General features: G+C 33.5%; 1 protein-coding gene and 1 pseudogene across 1 annotated transcript; both read right to left on the bottom strand.

The window, feature by feature from the left end:
- Positions 1-1,674: 1,674 nt before the first annotated feature.
- On the bottom strand, positions 1,675-3,557 carry LOC141698588 (5-OH-xanthotoxin synthase-like; annotated as a pseudogene).
- Positions 3,558-6,895: 3,338 nt separating this feature from the next.
- Positions 6,896-16,833, bottom strand: LOC141697077 (exocyst complex component EXO70A1-like). The gene is made up of 12 exons (XM_074501285.1): positions 16,487-16,833; positions 14,967-15,062; positions 14,164-14,369; positions 13,413-13,652; positions 12,660-12,798; positions 12,372-12,584; positions 11,597-11,802; positions 9,392-9,592; positions 9,188-9,287; positions 8,201-8,313; positions 7,765-7,911; positions 6,896-7,255 (listed from the first exon to the last, which is right to left on the bottom strand). Exons 1-12 carry the CDS (start codon positions 16,667-16,669, stop codon positions 7,138-7,140), a joined length of 1,962 nt encoding a protein of 653 aa, XP_074357386.1. The 5' UTR covers positions 16,670-16,833; the 3' UTR covers positions 6,896-7,137.
- Between the last annotated feature and the right edge of the window lie 228 nt (positions 16,834-17,061).

The raw sequence follows: 17,061 nt of genomic DNA, 5'->3' as shown, positions 1-17,061 counted from the left end.
TTTATCGTAGTTTTCATCATATATTCTAAATTATCACTCTCACCGTGAGAAAATGGTAACTCGTCTAGTGTAACAAAAGTAGCAAAACTTTCTATCATTCTATCTCTACTATCGGAAAAAGGCATACCTCCACCTCCCGTTGATGTCATAAAACCACCGAGTTGTGATTGTTGTGGACCTCTTCGTGCTTATCCGCTTTCGTGACTCGCCTTCGTAATAGAGTGAATATTCTCCAAATGTCGGCTTAGTGTTCCTGTGCCGGTCCCTCGAGCATAACTAAATGGTGGCTGTGGTCTACCATTTTGTACACAAATCAAACAATGTACTTTAAATCTATTCGGATTATCCGGCATAACTTCTTTCGAAAAATATGTCCACACGTGCGATGATTGTCTCGAACTCGTAGCACCTACAGAAATTAAAAAACGAATAAAATTAAAAACGAATAAAAAAATTATAATATATTAATGAAATTACAATAACCAATTAAAAAAATTACAATCATGAATTAAAGGAATAAAAACGAATAGAAAACGAAATTACAACCATCAATTAAAAAAATAAATTTACAAAACGAATAAACAATATATTATATATATAATACACGAATAAAACTATAGTAGTAAATAGTAAGCTGAAAATGAAATGCTGAATTTCAGATTCAGTACACCACCACCAACAACTCCTCATCCTCAACCTCAAGTCCTCAAGTCTCATAGTTTTTCGGAAAATCAAACATCAAAAACACACAAAATCTAACATCACAGAAGCAGAAACCCATAGTTTTTGGTTAAAATCGACAGGAAAATAACATACCTTCTTCGGTATTAAACGTGGATCCAGGTCGAGGCGGGAGCATCGAAGCCGATGGGGACGAGGTTGAACCTTGAGAAGAAATGCTCCCTCTTCCCCGTTCCATTTTCCTGTTCGCGAATATCTGTTACCTTTTTCTAATATTCGAATTTTTGTTGTTGAATTGAAAATTGCGAATGGGGATTGAATTGTAAATTTTATATTCGAATAGGTTATGTTTGTAGATGGAGAAAGGAGAAAGAAGTCGGAGAAAGGAGAAAGCAGTCGGAGAATTTGAGATTGAGAGAAACAGAGAGGGAGATTGAGATTGAGAGAAACAGAGAGGTCGAAGAAATTGTGAATAAAAGTGTTGTTTGTATGTATATATTTATAAGGAAATTAGAGTACCGTTGGAGCCTTGAAGTTGGAGGTGGAGTCAGGTCACAGGTGTAACGTTAACCTGCAGAAATCAGAGTGTAACGTTGGACTTGGAGCCATGGCAGAAAGCAGAGCAGGGAGGGAGAAAGACGTTGGCGCGTGAGCACACCCGCCGGCGTGTTGTGCGGGCTTGTGCGGGTTGGCTGGCTGTGCGACTCGTGCGGGCTCGTGCTGGTCCCGGGTTCTAAAATTGGTATTCGTGTTCGGTTCACCTAATTTACCGAGCTGTGCGGGTTTGAACCGGCCCGGTTCGGTCCGAATTTTTTACGGTTTCCGTACGAACCGGTCCCGAATGAGCGGTTCAAACCCGCCCATTTGGCCAGCTCTAACTGCAACTTTGTTAATAGAAATACAAACTGCTCTAACTGCAACTTTGTTAATAGAAATACAAACTACAGTGACAACAATCACATTTAGCACGCATACTTTTATTGAAACCGGACATACTGCGACTATGTTAATAGAAGTACAAACACTACAGTGACAACAATCACATTTAGTATGCATACTTTGATTCAAACTGGACACATTGCAGATACGCCTAATCACATGACAATAAGCATAAAGTCACATAATTATGGACACATAAATGTAGAGTGCATTTTTCTTCTGCAAAGTTAGACCATTTGCAGTCTCATCGTCGATGTCTTCGAATCTCTTCCCAGCAGGTGGTTCCCAATCAAAAGCGTAAAGAAGATTAGCAAGTGCAAGCTCCACATTCATTACTCCTAGGTGAATTCCGGCACAAATTCTCCTGCCAGCACCAAATGGTATAAACTCAAATTGCTGTCCTTTGTAATTAATATCAGACCTTTCCAAAAATCTTTCAGGCACAATCTCCATGGGATTCTTCCAAGTTTCGGGGTCTCTTCCAATTGCCCAATGCTTACATAAACTAAGGTCTTAGGTTTGATCATGTAAGTATGATCTTTATCTTCACCAATGATAGAGCTTTCCGTTGTTTCTCTGAGGAACTAGAAGTGGACCGGGAGGGTATAATCGCATTGTCTCTTTCACAACTGCCCTCAAGTAAGGGAGATTCTGAATATCATCTTCGTCTACCTTCCCTTTATTCCCAATGACCCTTCTAACCTCTTCCTGAACTTTATTCATGACTTCTTGATTACGCATTAATGCTGTCATTGCCCAGACCAACACAATCGCACTCGTACCCGTTCCTCCGGAGAATACATTCTGCAAACATTTATAACAACTGTATTAGGACAAAAAGGTCTTCACATGACAAGTATGACAAAAATGTGTTCATGTAAAATATTCATGTGGTATATTTAAAAATGAGTGTGCATGTGCATGTTTACATGTAGTGTGCTTCACTTTCAAAAAAAGTTAAAATAATAAGGAGTTAAAGGAGGAAGCTTGTTACCATTAGAATTGCTTTGATATTATCCATTGTTAGAGAAAGAGATGAGAAGGAGTCTTTGTTTTTCAACATGACATCAATGAGATCCTCAGTGGAAGACTCCGGCCTATTAGGCTTCTTAAGATGCTCATCAATAAGTTCTTGGTAGAACATATCCAAATCTTCAAAAGTCCGATCAAGCCTAACCCTCATTCCACTGAGTCTATCAATCCACCCAAACATTGGAAAGAAATCCGAAACAAAAAAGCTCACAAACATGGCCTCCAACTCCGACAAAATCCGTTGGAATCTCTCCTTTCCAATCTCGTCTTCATCGTACCTCTTCCCGAATGCAACTCTAGAAATAATCGAAGTAGCCAAATTCGTAAAACATTCATAAGCATTGACATGTTCCGAAGAAGCAGCTATCTCCGAAAGCCTGTCAATCATTCTCGAAACCTTTTGTTCCCGAACAGGACGTACACAAACTTGATCTCGTTTTCGAGTTAAAAGTTCGAGCGTACAAAACTTCCTCACATGCCTCCAGTGATCACTATACGGAGAGAACACGACATCCAATCCATTATAAGATAATTTTTGTTGTCCAGTCATGAAAGGCCTGTTACTGTAGATGTGATCTTGAGTTTTCATCACTTCTTTCGCCATTTTCGGTGATGATACGACTAGTACTGGGACAGAGCCCATGTGTAAAGTCATGAGAGACCCGTATTGCTTTGACAGCTTGAATAAGTACTCGTGAGTATACGAAGCTTTATATAGTTGGTGAAAATTTCCGATCAACGGAAGGCCTCGTGGACCAGGTGGGGGAGACAGATCAACGTTAACTCTTTTTTTGTGATAACACAAGAGATATGTTGGAACGGCAATAACAAGAAATATTATTATTACGGAAACCATTATGCAATGTTTACGAAGATGGTGCAGGAGAGTCACATTTAGCTTGTTATATACACCGTGACAGTCAAACGTGATGCGCTATGTTAATTACTAGTCTTTTTCTAACCAGCAAGGTATAATTCTTTAATACTTTTAATAGTGAGCTTTTTTGAAAAATATTCTCGATTAAAAATATTTTTGCAAAAATACTACACCCTCCATCTCAGCCAATCATTTTTGATAGTCTATCTGACACGCATTTTAAGATGAATTGAAAATATAGTTATATAATTTTTTTTTAATTTTCTTTTTCTGAATAAAAACAGGATGTTTAAACTTTTATTCAGAAATTTTTCTTTTTTCAAAAAAATCATATAGCTATATTTTCTATTTATCTTAAAATACGTGCTCTCAAAATTATAATAATTGGTAAAAATTCAACAAGACATATAAGCACAACTAGTTGAATCAAGCAGACATGCAACTAGTTAAATCAAGTTTTTTTTGTTGCACGAGGTTGCATGGATTTGTAGAAATTCGTTGAATTTTGCATCTAGTTGAATAAAGTTGCAAAAAACCGTATTTTTGGAAAAAAAATTAAAAATATTATTTTTCTAAATAAAAAGGTATTTTTGTAATTCTTTTTAAAAAAATAGTACTTTGAAAAGACATTTTTAGATTTGAGTATTTTTCAAAAAAATCATTTACTTTATCCTCTTTTAAATATAAAATAATTTTTTTTGTCCTCGTGAGGCATATATAGAACTTTAGTCATTCCCCTTCCTATAAAAATCAGGGAACAATTTTTAACCACGAGCTCAAACAAAAGAAAAGAATACTCAAAATACACCACTTTTCAGTTTTAAGTGTCCAGAATATCCACCGACGGAAGGACGGTCCAAAATATCGACGAACTACACATTCTACTCAGATGCATATTTTCTTTTCTTTCTTTTAAAAATAAAATTACAAAGAATACGCATACGCATGTCTGACATGCGTATTCACTATTTATTATAGCAGTGAATACGCATGTCTGACATACGTATTCTTTGTAAATTTTTAAAAAAAGAAAATATGCGTAATGGTAATGTGTGTTCAGTGGGTAAAATGGACACTACCTCCCGTCAAATATTATTTTGGGCACCGGCCCCCAAATGATGAGTATTTTGTTTTTTTTACCCCAAACAAAACCCGGGGAAAAAAGTTTTATGACATTATCTATTTGAACATAATTTGAGTTATATTAAAAAGGCTTAACTATAACTTAACCCTTAAAGTATGACACATTATACATATAAACTCCTAAAGAAAAATATTGTATATTTTAACCCTTCAAGTATAAGATTTGTTCACTCTAACCCTTTTGTCAAAATTTCTTCCAATACTGTCATCAACCTCAAGGTTATTATGTCCGCAATCAGATATTTCAAGGATAATATTGTTCGTCAATCATTTTCTTGTCATTTTTATTTATTAAATAATATAAAATATAAAAAATATATATATATATATGTATGTATAATATAATAATTAAAATTATATTATTATATGTAGTTTACTTTCAATGAATATTACGAGAATTATAAATTTTGCTAATAGAAAAAACTTGCAGAATTTAAATATACTAATAATATCTTAGAATATATGCAATTATAATCAATATAAATTAAAATTTATTTGATTATATAAATTAATTAATATGATAAGTAATATTATTAAAAAAATAGTTGTTAAGTAATTTTAAATAATTTTTTGCAAGAATAAAAAAAGTATATAAATAATGATTAAAGGTTAAAATGTACAAAATTTATAATTTAGGGGCTGAAGTATACAAACTTTAAGCGTAATGTCGGAAATTTTTTTAGCACAAAGATTGAAATATATACAACATATAGTGAAGGGGTCAAAATGTATAATTTTTTTATTCAAGGGTTCATGTATATATTAGGTCATATTTTAAGGACTAAATTATAATTTAGCCTATTAAAAATCGATTTGACAGGTGCAATTCTTGTTTTAAAAACTAAACCCTCACATCCCTTAGCTACGTTAAAAACATAATATTAAATTCTTTTAAAATAAGCTCAGATATAGAGTGGTAATTTAAAAATTACAATCTTTTCAAGTGCAAACATAGTATAGGATCAAATTGAAATTGTTTAAGATAGGGAATCAAATGTTAATTAGCAAAAGGCTGCTACATACTCTGCATGCCATGACCGTTTATTAGATTTTGGATAATTTCTTTTTTATGCACTATAAATTTTGTCTTTTAAAAGTGTTTTTCATGCCCTATTAAAAATGTTTCCATTGTCCAGAGTCTCACCATGCTATTGTACTAAATATATAAATTATCTGGATCTGGAAGTCACGTGCCGGTATTCAAATTATGCAGGCGTGACATATATTTAATTACAACTCACAACATTTTTAACATCGATCTTCTAACTAATTATCCAAAAAATTCTTAGATCTTCGAGGTTCGAACTACTTCAATACAAATTCTGATAGGATTTAGAGACTAGAGTCCGAATGTCTCAAGAACTACTGTTTGAACTGCGCAAGTGGAGATAAGTAACTAGTATATCTATTTTACATTAGGAGTGTTTTCGGTGCCGTCTTTGATAAATTATAATTATAATATATAAAAATTAAAATACTTTCAACATATAAAAATTTAAGATAAGTTTATAAAATCGAAAAGACATGATTTAAAAATAGAACTACTGAATTACAAATTATTAGAAATTACTAATTATAAAAGTTAAACTAATTTATACAAATATTGATAACCAAAAAATCAAATCATAAAAATTATATTTATAATTGAAATATTAATGTTTTTTGGAATAACATTGACTAATTAAATAGGATGCATTCCCAATATTCCCACGCTTTCATGAGGAGGAAATTAAATTGAGAGTAATAAATAAAAAAGGAATTAAATTACAGAAAACTGGTATAAGTACAAAATTGAGTACAAAATGAAACACCAATATTAACTAGTAAAAATATTTCAGAACATCACATAATTAATTGCCTTGTAACACTTGTCAGGAACTAGTTTTATAACCCCAACATTACTCTAAATTAAATGGGCAACAAGGCATAGGCTTCAGGGACTTGTAAGTCGTGGAGTATTAAACTATCATCTTTATTTTTGTCAGAAACTTATTAAAGTATCTTCTTTTTTCCAGAAAAATGACTTTTGGGATTATAGTATTATATTAGCAGTAATTTCATGTCCAAACTATAATATTTAGACCTTGTCCGATGAAAAATTGAAATGAAGTGCATATAAAAAGGAAAATCTTGCAGAGATCACTGCAAATTTGTGATGAGCAAATAGAGACAAAGAAGATTTTGATAAAGCACCAAAAGGCATAAAATAGTAAAAAAGGCGTATAAACCAAAACAGAGCCTAGACATGCTTTTGTTTTATTTTTACATCTCATAAATCAAAGAATGCGGAATTAGATACAAAAGTACCCTATGCTTTTCACCAATAGCTAGACTGCAATAGCAAAGAAATATACAGAACAGAGAACTTACAGATATGGAAAAAAACTGGAAAACTGTGCCAAAACGAACTACCAGATTTTTGCTTCGCATTCTTCAAGTTCCAATTACTGAAGTAGAAAAAAAATTTAACGCCTGGGTTCGTTTAAAGTCTTACCCTCAAAAAATTCCCCAAGCATTCGGTCAAGATCCTCAGGCGTGTACCTGATGTTCTTCTGGGGATTTTTCCCATTCTCTACCAAAGGCCTGTGACCAATCAGAAAGGCAGATCAGATACATACAGCTGTCATACATGATATGCACGTAAAACAAAAACTTGACCATATTTGTTTATCAACCTACCTTCTTGCTGTTTAGTTTTACATGCAATTTGTTACTTCTAATGCGCTATTTTCTTAATTTTTCATGTGGTCAATATAACAAAATAATTTCGAATTCTGATTCCGGATTAAGATGCAACATTAAGATCAGAACACTTAAAGGAAGTCACGTCTATGACTGCAGACTTTCCTGCTTACTGTCTGCTGTTACTTGGGACAAAATCAATGGGTGTTAATCATGTATAACTGCCCCATATTTGACACCTACTATAGCAATCAAGGATCTGGAAGTATGGTAATAACAACATACGCAAAACCGTTTAACTACATCGAGATGATAGAATAATTTGGAACTTCAGTACAGAAGGTAAAGAAAAATAAAAAATTACATTAAAAGTCTCGTGTATAAAGTTGTGCTTAAATAAGAAAGTATACCCAAAGCGTTTGATGAAAGATCTGTATGCTGGCAACAACACTTCAGCAACTGCAAGCCTCAGTGACTCACGCAACTCTGTGTCAGGAACTGTCCACTGCGATTGTCTTTGATGAAGCTCCTCAAACTGTGCATTAAATGTTTTCAGCCTGTTTTAAAAAGAAAAAATGTTACAAAAGCTACAAATATAGTAATTAATACAGAGGCAGATATAGTGTTGTGTATCAATAATATTGAAATAAATTTACTATCCAGCTCATGATGATGCAATCACTAGTTTAACTGCTCATAATTATTTAAGTGCTGACTATCTGACTATTTGCTCCACCAAAAAAGAAAGATTGTGCAGTGGTCTGCTGTTACACAAAATCATCCCATATTGGGAAGACCAAAGATCTCTGCTGAAGATACTCAGAAAGATAATAGCCAAAACGTAACCTGTCTTTTACGAGTGCTCTCGAAACACCACTACTATTTCCTCCATCTATGCTTACTGAATTACTACTTCCGCCAGATGACGTCAGACCTTGAATAGAGAGGCACTGCAGGATCTACAAAGATGATACATTTAAATTAGAGAAAGAATCGTAATTCCCTAATTCAGAAAAGCATATGATATTACAACCCTAATGTTGTGGAGCTACTGTTAATGCTAAATGTACTTCAGACGTGGAAGGTAAACAAATTAATAAGAAAATTTCAAGTCCGAAAACAACATTGCAATTAAATAGTTGTAGAAAATGGAGACGAAGCATAGAGATAGATAAAATAACCCCACATTTTGTCAAATAATGACTGTGCTTTATGGCAATGTCTAGTTATTAATTTGTATTCGTTCCACAACTATATTTCTTATTAATAGATGTAATGAAAAACGGCTGATATAGAAAATGCATCTAGATATAAATCGCCAATCTGGTTCTATAAGCAGAATGTGGCATATCTGGCAGTCTGGCACTGATGGGTTACACAAGCGAAGATAACAATAAATCTTCTGTTAATTTCATGTCCTGCATCAGGTACTCATTTTGTCGGTACATACCTTAAGACTATCAAGGGAGCAATTTAAAATGACCACATGTTTGGTTCTACAGTTTCAGTTCCTTCAAGCATTGAAACCACAACAAATTGACCACATACTTCTACATTTTCTGAATCTACAAACATCAAACTATTACGAATTGTAGCCAAGAGCGTTTGCACAAAATGAACTGGTGAAAAAGCTATTCTGTGTAGCGTGCCTTTTTTTATCTAACAAAGTACGGTATAGTTTCAGTGAAGTTGTCAGCATCTATGGCACCAAACAACTTATATTACTGTAGAGTCCAATACAATTTCTAAAGAAAACCTACAAGCAACTAGCAAAAGGTAGAAGTCACAAACAAAGTATATATTAGTTGGCAACTAAAAAGATCAATAGCACACCTTAGCCCAGGCAACCCTCTTATACTGATTTGCATGTTGCTGCACAATTCTCCGGTGTCTCTGAACCCAGTCGTCTCCCAACAAATCCTTTGCTTCGGATCTACACAACAGAAATATTAGGGATTCAACAGAAATATTAGGCAATCCTTCATAAAACTCCTGATCGTTAACAAAGTATCTGAAAATTTTCTGTATAGAACACACCTGCGAACAGATCTAACCATGTAATGAATGTTATTCATTAGAAACAAATGTGTCAGAGACACATCTCTATACTGCTTGGACTTCCCATCTAAATTGGTTTGAAGAGCCTGCATTATTCGCATAGTTACAGATGCAAGCTGAGAATTGGAGTCACCACCATTTTCAAACTCTTGGAATAGTTGCTTCAAAGTTGATTGATAACTGAACATAGGCCAATTAAATTATCAGCACCCCAGTCATATTTAGAAATTTTATCTTGTTGCCATTTTAGAGATAAGCTTGAAACAAATAGATATTTTAGTAATTATGTTAACAACATATTAAAGAATAATCCAGAATCCTTTTTTACAATTTGCTAAATAATCCAGAACCCTTATTATGGCATTAAGGAGTTATTTTTTTTTATAGATCATTATTAGAGTGGGTAGTATATTACAAAGGAGTTGTTTCCTTCCCTAGTTATAGTCTCAGATAGTCAGGAAAAATAATTTCCTTATCAACTAAGACTTCACACTTCTTTCTATGTTGCATCACATTTGTTCCATATTTTCGAGCTAAATCATCATTCATCAAGATTAAAGCTTGATGACTTACTGTAGGTTCAAAAAGAATGTAAAGTAGGTTCTATACGGGTGATGGATAAAAGTAACCAGTTTTTACACAAAAGTGACAAGAATAACAAATTTCGGTGTGGGTGGTTGAAAATAACGAATTGGATACGCAATCAGCATTTGGGCAACAGATAATACGCATGTCACAACTGGGTAACATTTATGAAACAAGCTGATACGCATAAGCAACTGGGGTATTCAACTGTAAATTAAATTTCATATACACTTGATACGCATATAAGATTCGGGTATCCAGTAGAATACCCAAATCCCATATGCGTATCCTCATTTACATACAGAGTTCCTACAACTTACCTTCACGAGCAGATGTATAGTCTCACGAGCAGATGTAGAGTCAGCACCCCCCCCCAACACACATATATATAAACATATACTTCCAGCTTTTGGCTCGAGTAATTAGATTCAAATCAAATTATTTTATGATCGACTGGGTTATATCTAGTATAGTTGCATGTATATATGTATATAAAAGAGGAGGGTGAGTTGTGTGTATTTTGAAGGAAACAAGTTAAAGAACATAGATTTGATCGATATGAATACGCATTAGGTAAAGGGGTAATCAAAATGGTAAAATTCGCCACCTCTCTTCCGTATTGGTATCTTCATTATGAAGGGTAAAAAACCTGATATTTTTATCATTCTCTCGTTCTATACATCTTTCTACCACATCTTACATCATTTACTTTGGGAGAAGAGTAGCTGCATAATAAATAGGTCACTATCCTCAGGTGATATATAACTAAAAAGCATTTTCATGATGGGGAGATACACAAGAACCTATATTACAGTAGAGGCTACATGTTTATGCTGATTACAGCATAAAAAATGATTCAGTCACCTGTTTCAGTTTGACTTGTAATGGCTGACACCAGCAAAATGTAAGAACACCCATGAAAAATGATTCAGTTATCTGTTTATGCTTTCTTATAGATAGTAGGTAAAGATCAATTTGAAGGGAAATACATCTACTGTGGCAATCTAAGGTATCGAGGACTGCTCACAGATTTCCAAACAATTTGATCAAAGCAAGTTTTCAAGTTAACCAGTGGATTTTCCATAGTATACTTCCTTCTAATCCTTTTGTCTTCGGTATCTTTCTGATCTTTTTTGTTTAATTAAAATTCTGATTACAGTCGTGCACACAAGTCAAGGATCATTATAGACAATTAATAGCATGAAATCAGATCAAACTTATACATGTCCAGTGAATGCAGTATGCAAATTCTAGTATTCGATTTCACTTCTCCCAATATTGGATATACTTTAAAAAATACCAACACAAGAAAAATAGGTACAACTTGTTTGCAGCCAATCTATATTTGTCAATTAGGGTATCATACAGTGTATCTTACTAGAATGAAAAACAAAACTAATAACAATTAGAAAATTAAACTCTAGTTGCATCACAATAAAATTTATATTAAGTGTGTACATAATGAACTTATTCCAGTAATCAGAAACTAAACCAATATAAATTCTTCACGTAAAGAGAGTAAAATTACTACATAGCATTACAACTAGATCATCAAATAATAACATTTTAGATTCAAGGAACAGTAAGAATTTGACTTACTCAAAAAGAAACTTCACGTAATTAATCACGTAGCTTGTTAGAGGATGAACTGTTCCATCCGACACGGCAGTTTTTGTTGCATCCTTTTCAACTGCTTCTTCAAAATCACCAAAGGTCTCTTGTGCAGTTTGGGCAAGACGTTTTGTCAGACCCAGTGCAGATTCTCTAATTTCATTACAAGCTTTACCGATGAAAAGCGTAGCAATCTGCCAGAAATTTAGCTTTAAACTTAGAAAGACATCAATATTATTATTATTATTATTGCCAAAAGGACATCAATATTATTAGCTAAACCACCAGAATAATATTAAAACTAGCATCTATTAGTAAAATAAACTAGGAAGAACAAAAAGAACTGTAAAGTTCAACAAAATTTTGATTAATACTGTACAATAAAAAATTAATCTGCATAGAATGAAAAGGAACTGTCTAAAGATACTACTATAGCTGTGTTGCCTTAAACTCTATGTGCGAGAGAACGAGGGGGAGCCTGATAAGATGTGATCTAGCTCTCAATTACTAGTAAAAATGTACTACTGTATGCCATGTCAACTTAAACTTAAACTGCAGAATCCACTTTGTTGTCCATTAGGTACCTCTTAATAGTAACATAAATTTAAAACTGAACATTTCATTGTCAATATGTTAAATAAACCTGTGACACAGAATTATGTTTCGGGCAAAAAGTCATCTGAACATGTCTTGATCTTATTTGCAAGAACATACCAAGATAATTCAAGAAACATATCTAGTGGTTGTCTAAAAGTAAGTATACCTCTGAATGAAGTTCTCGCATTATTTCATACATGTCTAAGAGCACAAATAACTTCTCAGGTGATCTCTTGCTTTTCGCAATTGCATCTCCGAAACTAAGAAGCACTGCAACACTACCTGCTGTAACTTCAGCAAAACACTGATCCCTAAGAGAATCAACACCTTCAAATATTTGATCACAAACTTTTCGTTCACCAGCAAACAGCAATTTTACCTGTTAAACCAACCATGCTTAAATGACGAGAAACAAGTATATTATTAATGTTAGCAAACTCAACATGCAACTTACAGCAATCCGCATGAAATGGATCCAGTTTCCAATCTTAGCTTCCAAAACCTCCCACTGCATCTTCTGTACATCATCTTTGCTAAGTTTCTCGACTCCCAATTTACGGAGGCTTTCCTCCAAGACTGAAGAACGTGTATCTCTAATAGAAAAACAAAAATAGTTGGTGAACAAATAGGCTACATGCATAGCCTAAGAAAAAAAATAGAAGAAAAGAGACTACAAACATTTTATTTTCTGAAGACTTTCCTTTTTTTCTTCCTAAGAAAAAGTTTTCTACTACAATTGTTCAATCATTTACATAAAACAACAATAGAAATAATAGTAGTAATACTAAATAAAATATTGCTACAGGGCTGGACTGAGGCAAAATTGCTAGAGCATTGAGACAAGGCGATGCTATTCAGGTGTATAGATGCCTATGCGCTCAATTAAGCTATAAGGCACTCTTACTCAAAAAAAAAAGCTATAAGGCACTCAACTAAGCACCCACAAAAGAAGTACGCCTTCAAACTAAGTTAGATAACTCTAAACTGAAGTCTAGAAGCATTTGATGTTTGTAAACCAATCCCAGAGTTAAGAGACAAACTAAAACCACTAAACCCATACATACATTTCAAATCACCAAAAATTACAGAGTAAGAGCTTGTGTGAACCACTCTTAAGTCTTAAAGTCAATATCTGAGAAATCTTATCCTCAAATCAGAAAAAAAGTCTAAAGGGTTTACTTTTTACAAGAACGGACAAAAAAATTACCTGTATATTTTCAGCACTTGCTGCTGGCGGCCAGCTTGAACCATTTGCTCAGCTAAATTGTGCAGTAATGGGAGAACCCTCGGTGGTATAAGTACTGGTGGTGTATATACAGCATCTTCTAAGCTACTGTTTTGCTCTGAGTGGCTTTTACCTCCAAGATCACCATGGTGGCCAGGTGACCCAGACGGCCGCAGTGAATTAGGGAGGCACTCAAAAAGACGATCAGGTTCCACCGCTTTGCTAAAATGCAGAGCACAAAGAAAAGATAAATGAGCTTGCTTTTGAAGTTGATACTGTAGACGACCAAAAAATACGTAAATGCATGGGATTTATTTTATCTGGTACATCAGGTTAATTAAATACAGTAAGTCAAGAATTCCAATTTCACAACAAGGAAATCAATGCTTGTACAGACACATACGGTGATTTGTTTGCCCGGAACACATCAAATCAGTAGCTATGATACTACATGGTATGGATACATATATGCATAATATATAGCTAGTTGGCTGCCACAGAGAATGCAAGGTGTAAACTTATTTGATTTTCCATAATTACAATTATTCAGTGAACTGTTTTTAAAGAATTGCTATGATAACACATCTAGGTACATATAAGTATATAGCTATAAGGCACTATCAAATTAAGGTGCATACAGAATGTTAACATGTTCAAGTAATAATAGGAGGAATTCAGTCAAACCTAGTAAATGGAATAGCTTGGTTTTGCACAGTAAAGGATCATGACATACCTGTATACTGACAAGAGCTGCTTGAACTCCTCTTCTAGCTTGGAAACTGCTTTCACAAGTAAGTTATTTGCATGATTAACTACTGCATCACTACTCTTAAAGCTTTTATTGTTGCTAAAAAATTTGATGTTGCCTCTCAGCTGCTCAATTGCATCAAGATAACTTTCGACATCTTCCCGTGGACCTTTAACTATCATTGCCTCTGCCTACAGATTGAGATAATATATTATTGTCAAAAGTGAACTGTATGTCCCATGAAAAACAACTACTAAAGCAACTCTTGTGCAATCAAGAATAGAGAAAACACATAATTCAAGCCTAACCTCCACATTTACGGAAACTATTCATGAAAACAAACTACATCTAGATCGACTTATACTAGTGCCTAGTGGATACTAACAAAGATTACACTGCCAATTTAAATTAAGTATACAGGCATATGCATGAGAGGGGGGGAGGGTACACATTTAAAATTTAAATTGTAAAAATGCCACAGAAAATTCAGATAGCAAATATGACATTAATGCACATCAATTTATATAACTCACACTAGTAGAAAATAATTTGGAAAATACATGTACGATCCTCTAAAGTCACACTGAATAATGAAGTGTGAGTCTGTGGCTTGTTCTCCAAAAATTCACTACTATAAGTCAACAAGTCACAAAAGGTTCAAATTAATACAGTGTTTAGTATTTAGATTTAAACAATTAATTATTTTAACCATATGAATGACAAAAAAAAGTTCAGCCTTCTTATGAAGAACAAAAAATTATATACAATTGCATAGTTTAAAAACTGACCTGTCGAGAAATATCAAATTTCGCCAATATCACTTCTGCAGCCTTTAATGTTTTATCAATATTCTCATGAGCTCTGCGTATGGCATGTGTTCTTATCTGCACAATCCAGAATCCAGATTGAGAAATTATCTTTAAGGCTGTCAACAGTATGAAAACAGGTAGTAAACCAAAGTTGTATAATCAAGTTATCACACTAAAGCAAAATGGATCAAATGAAACAGATTAGTTCAAATGAATCTGTGTGTGCAAGTTTATAACTTTGATTAATAAAAGCAAAGGATTCACAAACACCCTTAACAATTATTTGTAATACCAAGCCTATTTTGTTGCTCAGACACACAAGTGAAAAGAAAATATTCTAGATATGGCTTCCTCTGAAATCAAACCCAGCGAAATGTAGCTGTTAAAACTATTTAATACGCAACTGCGTTTCTTTTCCACTTATAGATGACAAAGAATTAAAACAAAATCTGCCTCCTGAAGTTTTTGCTTTACAATCACAGTAACCACAACAAACATATGAAGTATGAACTCATCTCAGAAGTATTCACTTCCAAATTACTCTAAACTACAAAGTGAATTAATCAGAATCCTATACTATTTTTTAAAAAGAACATTTGTTCATGAATTAAAAATCCTACTAATTACAAAATACATGTAAAATTGGCACTCATTAACAAGAACGCAAAAGAAGTTTTAGATAAACAATTTTTTCCGACTCCATCCAAAAAGACAAGGAGTTACATATTATCTTTTGAAGTTTTCTTAACAATCTCAGATCTCAACAATTTATGAAACCTACAAGTCTATAACGTATAAAATGTCCATATCAACCGCTTGAATCAGGTCATTTATGTTCCACCATTACTTAAACAATTACATAAACTCTATATTCAGTATTCACACATATAAATAGGCATGTAATCAAATGACAACTACTTTTATAATAAAAACAGATACTCATGTTCTATAGTCAGAGACAGGTTTATCGATTCTTGTTAACATAATATATTATCCGATTAAACCCTCCTCGTCATACAGTAAGGTTTTAAAAGAGCTCATAACTTAACAATTCTCATATATAGGTAAGTAATCACATTAGAACTAATTTTAAATTGAAACTTGCCAATTGTATAAGTTAAGACTAATTTATCAATTTTTAAACTATCCAATTAAGCTTTATCTTAACACCGGAAGGCTTTACAAGAGCTAGCAACTTAACAATTCTCATACATTTAGGCATGTAATTAATCCAAAACCGAGATCAGTCTATCAAGAGTAGTTGAAAATTTATGATCCAGTTAAGCTATTTTCTCCAGGCTTTACAAGAGCCAGTAACTTAACAATTCGCATACATATAGGCATGTAATTAATCGAAAACCGAGATTAGTCTATTGACGGTAGTTGAGAATTTATCATCCAATTAAGCTATTTTCGCTAGGTTTTACGAGAAATGGTAACTTAACGATTCTGGTAAATACGAAAACTAAAACAAATACGCAAAGAGATCAAAAAAAGACCTGAGTAGGACGCATCGCAGTTTCGAGAGCAGAAAGGCGGTGGTCAAAAGAACCAAGCATAGAGACCATATTATCCGTAGCAGACTGACTCTTCAACAACGATTCTCTCATCATCGCTGCTTTCTCGCTCAACACATCGCTCGCCATTGCTTCTTTTACACTTCCACGCCTTTCAATCCCCATAGATCAAACAATAATTGAAGATAATAGAGATGAAGATGTGATGATTGTTGTGTATTATACAAGTATTGTTTGTATGTGTAGTTATGATTGTTGTATTTACAGGCTGTATTGTTGGTGAATTTGGATTACTCTCTCCAACTCCATTGCAATGGGTGTGGTACCAGTCATGCGTCAATTATAAGTTCCAGGTCAAACTTACGTCGCTTTTTTCTTTTTCTTTTTATTTATTCTTTTCTAGTTTTAATTAAAAAAAATATACTTTTTAAACAATTTTTATGCACATGCACTGTTCTAAAAATCTCCGATTTTTAAAAAAATCCCCGATTAATCCCCGATTAATTTTTAAAAAATATTTGGCTGATCTATTTTTTGAAATCCGATTAATATTTATA

Source organism: Apium graveolens, chromosome 11 (genome assembly GCF_009905375.1).
Source record: "Apium graveolens cultivar Ventura chromosome 11, ASM990537v1, whole genome shotgun sequence".
Taxonomy (NCBI): domain Eukaryota; kingdom Viridiplantae; phylum Streptophyta; class Magnoliopsida; order Apiales; family Apiaceae; genus Apium; species Apium graveolens.
Note: the sequence above shows the minus strand (reverse complement) of the source record. Positions and strands in the feature narration are given on the sequence as shown.